Source organism: Numenius arquata, chromosome 5, assembly GCF_964106895.1.
Source record: "Numenius arquata chromosome 5, bNumArq3.hap1.1, whole genome shotgun sequence".
Taxonomy (NCBI): Eukaryota; Metazoa; Chordata; class Aves; order Charadriiformes; family Scolopacidae; genus Numenius; species Numenius arquata.
This window is the reverse complement of record NC_133580.1, coordinates 3,355,257-3,367,555: the sequence shown is the minus strand read 5'-3', so window position 1 is coordinate 3,367,555 and position 12,299 is coordinate 3,355,257. Positions and strand designations below refer to the sequence as shown.

The following is a 12,299-nucleotide window of genomic DNA, read 5'->3' as shown; positions in this document are numbered from 1 at the left end:
TTAATAACCCTTTCCGTGTAAACATTTTTCCTAATATCCAACCTGAACCTCCCCTGGCGCAACTTGAGGCCGTTTCCTCTTGCCCTATCGCCTGTGACAAACTTTATAAACACTTTATAAACTTCTCAAAAATACGCCGCAGTCTCGATTGCAGGGTAGTGCAGCCAGATTACCCATTTTTGCTCCTTGTAACCATCAAAAGACTTCCGTGCACGTTTTAAAAACTGCTGTGCACCCTCACAACGGGTTGTAGGTTATGAGAAACGCTGAAACTTGTGCCACTTGGGGCTGTGCTGCCGCTGAAGCCCGGGGGGCTCCGTCTGTCGAGGGGCTCACGCAGGCATCGACACGCGGCACGTGCTCTCTCGGCTTCCTGCCTCTTGCACCTAATGTATATTTAATTAATTAACAGAAAAGTTAGCTGCTCTGCCGGTACATGGCCTGGGCTCCAACCCACCACCGGGACCTGCGGCAGCGAGAGCGGCCGGGCTTTGCTTCTCTGTGCCCCTTTAATACCACGTCAAATCGCTTTTAATCCTTGGATACGACCTCAAAATTTACAGCCGAGAGGTTGAGACAGGCCACAGTTAGAAACTTAGTTTATATTTACTCTCAAAAGCAGCATAAAATTTTATGTGCGAGGAGTTTGTCCTAACAAAACTCTGAAACCCTAAACCCGTGTTAAATCAGCCGAACTAATAACAAATGATGACTGTGGTATTCGTAGCAATCCTGGAGTAGCAGGGGGATCTCGTGGAGCTGTATTATATACAGCTGTAGGGCTGTATATAAAATAGTTTAATTTTATGGTATTGTCACATTTAATTTTTTTATTTTTTTTTTTTAGAGTTAGAGCTTATTGTTTGGGAAACGATGATTAAGGAAAACTTACTGGTTCTTCTGCCTGCTCTGAGTTTTGGAGCCTGCCTGGTGCGCGTGGGGGTAAAGACAGAGACTTGGCACGCTGGGACTCGGGTGCTGGAGACCCCCCCCGCCCCGGGAGAGCTGCTCGTGCTGGGGTCCCCTCAGTTAGAAGATGAATTGAGAGCTTTATACTTACTGAATATCTTTCTTTTTTTTTTTTTTTTTTTTTTTTCCTCGTGACCTTAATAAGTGGGGTTCCATTAACGCAGCAAAGTAGTTGAAAGTACTTGAAGGAGCAGGAACGCACAGAAAATAAGTGTCCCTGTGCGGCGTCGGAATTATGTGCTATTGTTTTACTGCTAAACTAGCAGCTCATTTAGTAGCAGACCAGATTTCTGAGGCAGATTAGTTAAACCAGCTGTAATGTGTATCCCTCTTGGGAAGGGAAACAAGGAGTGACAGCAGCAGGATTCCTGACTCGCTGCATATAATCCTTTATTTGGATGGCCTAGACCGGAGGGGATGTGAATGAGAAGAATTTGGTGCTTTAGGGGGAATGGGTAAGGGGTTTGCTGCAAGGTGATCATTTCCAGAGGACATCATTATCCCGAGGAGGAGGAAGAGAATTGCTGGATTGGAGGAAGGCTGGCTTGTGGCCAGCTCGGATTGGAAAGCACGGCGACTAATCAGGGCAGAAATACTGCTGCGAACGATTTCTCCCCTTAATACCAGTGTTACTGTGATCACCCATGCTCACTTTAACTTAGTTTTCTGCACGTTGAAACTAAACCGCACAGTTGTCCTACGCTGATTTCCACGTGCCTTTGGCCGTGGCTAGTGGCCATCCAGAGTTTTCCACTTCTGTACTAATTAAAATAGATGGGTTTTTCCTCATAGCTTTGTTCCATGACAGAGAGAGATGTTTAGTAGAGAAACAAGTACATAAATGTACTCAGAAACAATTCCAGTAACCATTACTTCATATCCTAACTGCTGCCATCTAAAAAAGCGTTTAATTCTGTCCGACAGTGGACTTTGTTTCAGCAATTGAAGTAATTTTGCTAACTTAATAAAGCTCCCTGGCGTAAAAGCTGTTGCAAAGTTGCGTTTTAAAAACTGCATCAAAAGAACATCATTTCTATCGGGGGCCTGGAAAAACAGGAGAGACCTTATTTCAGTCCACTGTTTGTACCTGATATAAGAGTCTTTGCTTATGTGGTTGTGCTGTTTCTTTTCCTGGGACGGCGTGATGAGATGTGTTTGAGGATCTTCAGTGCTTTCATCCTCCCGATTGGGTTCATTCTTCCCTTACCCCTCCGTCCAAAGCCCAAAACGCACGTTTAATTATTTCGAGGCACTGTAGCATCCAAGTCCTTCGTGCAGGTATAAGAGCATCCTCCTCCTGCCACTTCGCGGGGATGGCTCCTGCATCGCCCCGGGCGCTCGGCGGCTGGTGGCGAGGAGCTGAAGTTCAGCTCTGAACTGCCCTCTGGAGGCACCTCTCTCCCTCAGACAGGAGATCCAGCCGTGGGGATTATATCCTAACACATACGTATACGGCAGGTGGAAAAAACGGCAACTTATTTCTGTCAAAAAAAAAAAAAAAAAAAAACCAAACAGGAAAACTGAGAAACTGTGGAGAGGTTCATCTCGACTTTTAATACTTTCCCTGCCTGGCCCTGCAGTGCGCAGCTGGTCAAAGGGAGCCATCCTCATGTCCTAACCTTGCCTCAAGGGTGCCACCAACTCCCGGGCACGATGCCTTTTGAGGGATATGGGACATCCCAGCCCCACACCGAGAGCAGGGTGGCCAGGGGAGGGCTGCGGCCAGAGCTCTGGGACAGAGACCGTCCGAGCCTCCATCTCTTGGGAGGCCTCGGAGAGTCCACGTGCCTCATTTAAATGTAATTATATACACTGGAAGGAGCCTGCAAGGCAGCGACCTGCTCCTGCCCTGCCAGCAGCGTTGTGCTCATGGTGTGGAGCCATGGGACCTCCACTCCACCCCACCCTTGGGTGCTCCTCCTTGTCTCTGCCCTCCAGCCTTCAACGAGCCATCCCCAGACTTCTCCTTTCCTCATTCCCAGGACTTTCCTGTGGGTAAAAGACCATCCCACGCTCAGTGTGTGGAGAAGTTAATGTTTGACCTTCTATTTTTCAGGTAAGAAGGCTGGTCCTCCAGGGCCCAATGGTCCCCAAGGGCCACCAGGTCCTCCTGGGCCCCAGGGTCCCCCTGGCATTCCCGGCATCCCAGGAATTCCTGGCACAACCGTCATGGGACCACCTGGCCCCCCTGGCCCACCGGGCCCTCAGGGACCACCTGGACTGCAGGGCCCCTCAGGTAACCAGTTTGTCCCATTCTCTGCTCAGCACCCCTGCACGCCGGGGGGACACAGGAGATGCCACAGCGGCAGCACTGCTGTACAAATAAATAAATAAGCTCCGGGTTTCCATTGGAGGACAGCGTAGGGTCTGAAGGCGATGATGGAGCATCCTTGAGTAGGACTCCTTGGGTGCTCCTGGGCTGCTCCTCACACCCACGGGGGGGGACGAGAGGAGCAGCAGAAGTTCTGCAGCGCGGTGGGAGCCCACAGAGGTGGTTTAAGGGTGCGATGCCCCCAGCGAGGTGGTGCCTGTCGGAGGAGGATGCAGAGAAGGAGCAGCCTCAGTTGCTTTTAAGCATCCTACTGAAGTTCTGCCGGTGACCGATTCCTGTGCATGCAAACTGGCAGCAAGGTGGTTTTCCCCAGCGGTGACTCGGACTTTGTGTTAATTCTTCTTAAGGTGACTCAAAGCCCGGTTTTGCAGCTGGACTGGGAAGGCAGAGGCCAGCCCAGGAACCCCCCCAGGTTTTTGGGGGGAACCCCCCGCCATGTTTTTCTCCTGCAGTTCTTGGTTTCATTTTTCTTTGTTTCTTTGTGTCTGCACCATATTGTTTCTCTCTCTCTCACGGAGTCATGTGCCAATAATTTTGTTAAAATCCCTGGATTTAAGAACTCTTTAAAATGCAGATTAGTGGAAGTTCACACCAGCGTTGGTTGTTTTATATAGATATATATGAAGAATCTAGTCTTAAAAATGTCTCTTCAGAGAAATCGGGGCTATTATCCTATAGCTTGCTCGCTCGCTCGCAAAAATTTGGTTGACTTCTCAGTTTGTATCTCGGAAATTGCCAAAGCCGAGGCCAGGAGCAGCATGAGGTCCTTAGCACTCCAGCATGCTGCCCGCAAGCATCTCCTCTTTAATAGAGATTTGGCTCTCAGAGAAAAGAGATTTCAGCACGTAGCTTGAATGCAATGAATGACCTGAGTTACTGCAGAGTGAAACTTGTAATCTTTGCAGCCAAGAGGCTTTATTGCCACTACCGATCAGGAAAGGGCTTGTGCAATTTTTCCTTCTAGTGGGAACTGGTTGAATAACGTTGGGGCATTTTATTGATGTCGGATAGAAATGCAGGAATAAAATAGGAAAAAATAGGATGACTTTTCCTGTTTATGTACTTTTTAACATTAAGCTGCACCCCATACCACTGTTACTGCCCTCCTTCTGTTAAAAATGGGGTTTTAATGGTTATTATGGGGTAAGAGAAGTTTATTTACAGGAGTGTTTACTGCAGCTCTTTCAAGCTTCCTCTTCAATGATGTGAAATTGCATTTTGCAGGTGCCACAGACAAGGCCGGCTCCAGAGACATCCAGGTTGGTTGACACTTTTTCAATGGAAAAAAAAAACCCAGCTTTGGCTGGAGTTTTGTAAACATTACTGGCTACATTTGCTAATGTTGTGTTCGATGGTGTAGCTCTGAAAAAAAAACACCCCTTCTTGCCTGTGCTAAATCATAGCTGTAAGGAGTGACTGCCTGAGCTCACCCTTTTTATTGCTTGAAAGAAAGCTGTGTTAATCTGGCTGGGGCTTCTCACCTCTTCTCCAGTACTTTAAACATGTTGTTGTCAGCTGCTCTGGTCTTCTTTTTTTTTTGTTTATGAAAAGCATTAATGATTTCAGGGTACTGTCATGCCTCTGTGCTGGTTACCAGTGCTGTGGAGGTGTGTCGAGTTACTGTAAAACAATGCAGCGTTTCCCATTAATTTTAAATCCGTGTAATCTCATTTGCAGCCAGCTGTGGTCCACCTTCAAGGCCAAGGCTCAGCAATCCAAGTGAAGAATGGTAAGGATCTCATGATATTGGTAGTTACTGAAATGAGCCCACCCTGCACCCGTAGCCTCGTATCTGGGTCTCAGCCCATCCTATAACTCGGGTCCCTGATTATCCCCGCCGTAGGATTCCCCCCATGACAGTCTGATTTGTCTTGCCCAGACCCCCTTAGAGGAGTCTTCTGTTGAGTCTCCATCCCCGCTTCCCATGCACTCCTATTTATCCAGTAATTCTGGATAAGTACTCATCCCAGTAATTCTGTCCCGCTGAATTTCCCTTCTTGACCTCCAGATAGATGACGTGCCTCCTCCAACCTGCTGCTGTACCATCAGTTTTCCTCAGTCCCTCGATGGCCAGCCTTCTTTCCCACTCTATTTTATTTTAAGCCCTCAGTGGATCCTTTTCCTGTCTCAGCCCCATCAGCCTGTTTTTTTTTTTCTCCGGTTTTCCCAGTAATTCATGGCAGGGGAAGGCACAGCTGTGGTGTGAGGACACAGAGGTGCACAGCCACTGGCTTCTCCTGCGTTACGCTGCAACCCCGCACACACGCAGCCTGCCCGGTCCCTTGTGCATCTCTACCCCCACCCACAACCCTTAAGCTCAAGTCCTGCCGAGCCATTTCACATCCACAGGCAGCTCTTTGCTCTCCTCCTTCCTCCAGAGCTCCCTATCCAATTTCTGCTGGAGTTCCTGCTCTTCTTGCCAACAGCTGGGTCTCATTCATTAGCTGCTGCCTCCCTGCTCACGATGTCTGGCTGTGCCAGAGAGGAGCTGGCTGTCTCTTGTCCCCTGCCCCAAGTCACCACGTGCAGCTCCCCGGGGAGCAGCCCTGGGGCACGTACCCCCATCCCGGACCTAGAGGGCTGCAGCTCCCAAGGGTTGGAGGCTGCAGGACCCCCTGTCCACCAACTTCTGCCCCATGTATGGGATGATGAGGGCTGGCCACCGCCTCTGTTGAAAGGCAATTTCTCTCTTTCAGCAGACGTGAGCTGTGGGGAGCTGAAATTTCTCATGGTTAGGGAAGTGTGCTTACAGCGGGGTGGGGGAAAGCTCCCCCCCCAAAAAAGAAAAAAATAAAAACAAAAAAGGAAACTGGCCGTTCCTGAGAACAATACGAGGGAAAAGATGCTGGTTTGCTTATGTTCAAAAAGTAATTATCCCTTTATTAATGGGAAGGCTGTATGTTTACAGAGCGTACGCTACTCTCTAAGAGTGGGAATTGCCCTGTGAGTGTCCCTCCCTGCTGCTCGGGAACAATCTGCTGCTGTGAGCCATTAATGCCGTCCAGCTGACAACCGGCAGAAAACACAGCCCTGGCCGGTTTGCAACTGGGGGCAGGGAGCTGAGGAGCAGATGAAGACTGGGAGGGGGAAAAAAGGTTGTATTTGACAAAACAAGGCACCTACAGAACGGCTCTGATCTGGGCTCGTAGGGAAGTGTGTCCTCTGGACCTGCTCGTTGGTCCATCCAGAGAACAGAGGTCTACTCATGTCAGTTATTCCACTGGCTCCAGTGCCAGGGGACTGGGCAGTGGTTCTATAAATCCCTGACCATGCTGAGGACCCCAGTTAGGGCTTAATGTGGTGTGACGTGATGCAATTTCATACTTTGTTGTTATTTTGGCTTTTAAAAACCTAGGAAATATAATGACAAAGCATTTGTTAAATTAATGCTATAGTTACAAAGTCAAGAATGTTGAAGTTAAGGAATTACCAGAATTAAAATCAATTGGGTAAGGCCAAGTTGGCCTCCACGCACAGGTGTGTCCTGAGAGATGGCGGAGTCCCATAGTTGCACACTATTTTTTTGATAATCCTGTTGGATTATTCCTGCAGGGAACATCTTGCTGCCCACCAGCACTGGGAGGGGGCAGACAGATTGGCCACGACAGATTGGAATCGCCATCCTTATGGGCCTTGCTGTGGCCCTCAAGGAGGTAGCTGTTGATATAGTCCTCATCACTCCATCTGCTGAAGCTCCACTTGATTTAGTGTGGACGCTGGGCGGAGAGGTTTGGGGAGGGGAATGAACGAGTTGGAAAGTAGAGGAAGGGGTTTAATGGTCTCAAGGCTGGGTGGTGTCAGTTGAGGATCTTTCTCAGAGAATTGGATCCTGGTCCTACTTCTGCTGCAGAGTTTCTTCTGGGATACCAGGGAAATCACCAGTAACAAAGCTTTTCCAAGGGCCATGAACAGATGCTCTTCACGAGGCGCCTGGGGTATGAGTTGTAGAAATGCTTTTAGAAGCACAGCTGCGACAAATCATTTGTGATCTGTGGCTGAACATACAAAAAGAGTGTGAAAAATCAGCCCTTGGCCTCTCAGGTGAATTAAGAAAATTTAGCAAATGCCTTACAGTACTGGCATTGATTTACATTGCCGGAGTGTGTTTGCTCTGGAGCGGGGACGACACTGGGAACATGTTTTCAGGCCTGTAAAACACTCAAATGCGATAATAAGCTCAGTTTAGCGTCAGGAGAAGGCAAGTTAGTCTGTATCCAGCACTGGGAAGGAACGTAGTGTAGTACTGTCCCAGTTTGAAGTAAAACTGAACCAATTTTCTGTTCTGTAACTTTACATCCTAGCTTTTACTTCAAACCGGGACAAGTACAAAGGGCCGTACGCCTATTTTCAAGGAAAGGTAATCTGAATAAGGACAAGTAGAGACGTAAATCAGCTGTGCTGCACACTGAACAAAGCGAGTGTCCACCAGCAAGCGATGGTGTAACTGGAGCTATAGAAAGGAGTCCAAACTAACGCACCGCAGCCTTTAATTCTGGGATTTTCTTACCGAGTTACTTGACTTTTCCACTTGAGTCTATGCCAGCCGTTGTGTCTGAACCCTTGCAATGTCACTGTATTTGTGTGCTCCTGCGCTTTTCATTCTGACGGGTACTGAGTGACTGCCGTTTTCTCATACTGAGATCTTTCAGGTGGAGTCCTCAATGACTGGTCTCGCATCACTATGAACCCCAAGGTGTTTAAGCTGCATGCCCGCAGTGGGGAGCTGGAGGTACTGGTGGACGGCACATACTTCATCTATAGTCAGGTAGAAGTGAGTACGGTCCTAGGCCTAACTCCTATTCTTGTGTTCCAATGGAAGCCTTGCATGAACCACGAGAGGGCTCCAGACAACTAGCAAATGCCAAGAACTTGTATGTACTTTTAACCGCTTCGTGCTCTAGGAGATGTGTGTCGGAGGAAGACGTTAGAGTTTCGAAGTGCAAGGTCACACCTTTCGCCGTGACACCAGCTGCAAGAGATTAGTTACCGAAACACATGCGCAGACACCCAGCCAGATCCCACATCCCACCAAGGCCTTTTTTTTTTTTTTTTTAAAATCCTCCATATTGTCCAGGCAGTCACTCACCAGCCCATCTAAACCTCCTTGCAGAACAAGGGTCCCGGCAGGATGCTGGGCTCTGTGCTTTAAAAGAGATGTAAGACCAAAACCCTGACAGCTCGTGATCATTTTGAAGCCATGTCACTCTTTGTAAGCGTAGGACTCTCAGCCCCGGGTGGCTTGGCCAAACTCCAGCCCAGGTAACTCCATTTTGCCTCCACCTTCTCCGTGGATGTGCAGCAGCATGGCTCAGCTGCTGCTTTAGTTGGTACCGACGATGGATGTACGGACCTGCTTCTGTAAAAAGGGCTAAGAAGGAATAAATTATTATATTATTATTTGGTATACAGCTAATTAAGACATCGTTTCCTCTCCCCGTTCAAATAAAATGCAGGAGATGGTCTGTCATTTAACGCACTGCTCCCAGTGTCTTGCAAATCTCTGAACAGAACTGCTGAGCTGCGTGGGGTGGGAGCTACAAAGCTCTCCCCTTCCAGAGCATGCAGGGTGTCCCCCCACCTGCAGACTGAAAAACTCTCCGGGTTCTGGGACAGATTTTAGCAAGACAAGAGGGTTTCTGCGTGACAACCACAATTAAGCAACTCCCACCTTGCCCCAGGCTTCTAATATCACCTCCTGCTCAGGATTTGCCTCTCATCGCTTGGCAGCCCCACTGGGACTGTACCAGTGGATGCCAAGTGAGGTGCCCTTCCATGGAACTGGTTACCTGTCTGGTTTGGATGGGAACAGGAAAAATAACTCTGCGTGGGCCAAAGTATAATCGTTTCCCGAGTGCTTAGTGCTAATTGCTGGCCACGACGTTGTGCCTCTGAAGCCTTTGTCATTTCTAGTCCATCAAGGAGAAGGAGGTCTCAGTCTTGTGCAGCTTCCATGATGGCAGGGTGTAGACTGAGAAGAACTAGCAGATGCGTCCAAAATGGCTGGTTTTCTTCTACCAGGAAGAAGCAGCTCCCTGGGACTGACTTCTCTTTGGACAGGTCTTTCTCATGCATCTCCCGGTTCTTCAGAACCAGTGTGTGGGAGATGGTTAAGTAATAAGTAACAGAGTCAGGGAGAGTTAGGCACCAGGTCTAAGAGTTAAACCAGTACAAATGCTCTAAGGTCATTTGGTTCCAAGCTGTGGAGGTTGGGAGAGTGTCTTCCCTGTAATAGCTGGTGCCTTTGAAACCACCTCAAGTCCAATTACAAAGGCGGCAACTCCCAGTACATCTTAGGGCATTTTTGATGGCAGCACTAAAGGAGGCTCATGGGACCCAGAAAGCAGGACTGGCCAGGTAAGTGAAAGAGGACTTCAGTTAAAATATTTCTGTTTGTTTGTTGGATGAAAAGCTGTTCGTAGCAGATAGGGTTGTCTATACATTTTTATAACTAGGCCTGTGCAGGTTTGTAATTTTTCCCGTAATAAGCAGGGTCTAAAGTGAGGATTCGTAGCTCAGGCTTAGACACATGAATTCACGGATGCTTGCATGCTTGTGTTAGCATGAAGTGGTATATGGAGTTTCCTCCTGTTTGGTTGGCCTGGGGTTCTTTCTGCCTCAAACAAGTCAACCTCCCATGAGTACAGGTGTCCTGGGGCCAAGGAAGGGATCGTTAGCGGAGGGAGCACATATGTACACACTGAAAGGAATGTGGACTTGTTCCATGTGCACAAATACACTCCCTAACACCTTTCTTCTTCCTGCTTCACATCAGGTATACTACATAAACTTCACAGATTTTGCCAGCTATGAGGTGGTGGTGGACGAAAAGCCCTTTCTGCAATGCACTCGGAGTATTGAGACCGGCAAGACCAACTTCAATACCTGCTATACAGCTGGGGTCTGCCTCCTCAAAGCCAGGCAGAAGATTGCTGTGAAAATGGTCCATGCTGACATCTCCATCAACATGAGCAAGCACACAACTTTCTTTGGGGCCATACGCCTAGGAGATGCGCCAGCATCCTAGATGAACTTGGCACGTCCAAGGATACTCACAGAACTGCACAGTGCTGCTGTTCATAAGCGTATCAGTATTTCAGGGGGTTCTGTAATCCGGCCATAAAGAAAACTGATCCAGAGCTATTTATTCCTATATGTGAATGCAGGAAGCACAATTGTCTTCTGTGACTTGCATGGAGACTTGGATCAAAAAAAAAAAAAAAAGCTAGTTGAAAAAGCGTTGTGAGGAAGAAAGGCTGTTGTGTCTGCCTTGTCTCAGTATTTCAAGTATTACTGCACTGATATTCTGCTCTGTGATCTTCACACGAGGCTTGTTGAGAGTGGTGTGGGTCTCTGCTTTTATGTTGCACTAGCAAGAGCATCCCAGGTGGTAGCAGGAGAAGAAAAGACTCATGTCCCAGTTGTCCGATCCAGGCACTCCTGCTTCTGCACGCTGACGAGAGCAAGAAAGGGGGTTTCTGGTTTTCTGCCTTCCCAGTTCGAACTGGGACGGCCGCGGGGTGTGAGGAGAGGTGAATTAGACAGGGTCAGTGGTGTTTACATTCATCCTCAGGAGTGCGAGCGAAGAAGGCGAAGCGCCTCTCCCCAGAGCTTGGAAGCAGGCTGCAAAAGCAGTAAGTGCGCGAGGAAGGTGAATACTTTATAGAGCAGGCTTTAGCAGATAAGAAACTGCCTCCACATTCCAGAAATCACAAAGTCCCAAAGAAAATGCCGATTCCCGGTTCCAGAGCCTCTGCTACTTTCAGCTCCTGCCATTACCCCAGAGGTATACCTTGCCCTAACGGGGGCTGCCTTACTGCTGCTGTTACAGCAATTTGTGTTTTGTTGGGGGTTTTGTTTTGGTTTTTTGGTTTTTTTTTGTCTTTTTAATTAATGTTTTGCCAACCAGAACACATTTCTACAGGCTTCTCTGAGCCGCGTAGAGCAGACACAAGTACTTGTGAAAACACTCTGAAGAAGTTTGTCGTGTTTAAGAATAAAAATATTCAAACAGGAATATTTTTTTTTTCTGTTTCAATAGCAACTGTCCTGCTTCTAGATGTGGTTCTGATCCATCCTCCCCCCGCCCCTGTCCTTTTCGCACCCTTCTACCTAAAATGCTCTAATGAGTGGTGATAGAGTCTCGAGCAAAAAAAAAAAAAAAAAAAAAAAAAAAAGAAAATAATCTGTATTTAAAAAGTCTGGTCCAGCATGAAGTCACCACTTTTTCTTTTCTCTGAGCCCTGCTGAGTCTAGTCATAACTCGATTTCTGGTGACTAATAGAAGAGCTGGGACGCTATTGTTTCTTTTGGCTTCTTGAGCAACTCTCTCCCGTTACCTCCCCTCAACTGGGGAGACCTAAAGCTATAAGATGTGCTCGAGCTGAGGAAGAGGCCGAAGCGCTAATTGCTCTTTTGTGTCATGCCTTGGCTTGCGCTTGGTTGTGTTGGTTTGTTGGTTTTTTTTGTAGCTGGATTTCTTTTCAGAGCATGTTTTTTTATCTGTCAGAACTAAAGAGGGTAGTGAAGTTTCAGCTTGTGTAGCACACGGGGCAAGTCCTAAACCTGTGTCTTGGTGATGACCTCCATCTCCAAGAATAGGTGGCTCAGGGAGGTCACCTGCAGGGATGTGGGGGCGGACGTGTCCCAGCACCACGCTGGAGCAACTGATCTGACCGCAGAAGGGTCCACCCTGGCTGAAGCATTCTTGGCTCCGTCGCTTTTCCCCATCCGTAGCGAGTGATCTCACTTGCCAAGTATTGCAGTTATTGGGAGATAAATATTTCTTGGGGGCACCCAGCTTTGGCTACAGCCTCGCTATTCACAGGAGGCGTGCAGTTTGTAAAATAACTGCATGAAAAATTGCCTGCTATTTCTTTTTCAATATGTTCTCCTCCTTTCTAGCCTTAACATGTTGGACTAGCAAGAGCCTTAGGCGCACTTAACTAGTCTTTGTGGTTTATTTCCTTTAAAATGGATTAAGAAGGACATGTTCCTCTGA

The 12,299-nt window shown here is 48.0% G+C and overlaps 1 protein-coding gene across 1 annotated transcript in view; it reads left to right on the top strand.

Annotated features, from left to right (window-relative positions):
* The window catches only part of EDA (ectodysplasin A), an 83,626-nt gene extending 73,301 nt beyond the window's left edge, over nt 1-10,325 (top strand). The window contains exons 4-8 of the mRNA XM_074148053.1: nt 3,026-3,205; nt 4,526-4,560; nt 4,979-5,030; nt 7,942-8,066; nt 10,074-10,325. Coding sequence (XP_074004154.1) covers nt 3,026-3,205; nt 4,526-4,560; nt 4,979-5,030; nt 7,942-8,066; nt 10,074-10,325 — 644 coding nt within the window. The remainder of the gene's footprint in view (nt 1-3,025; nt 3,206-4,525; nt 4,561-4,978; nt 5,031-7,941; nt 8,067-10,073) is intronic.
* The last annotated feature ends 1,974 nt before the right edge of the window (nt 10,326-12,299 follow it).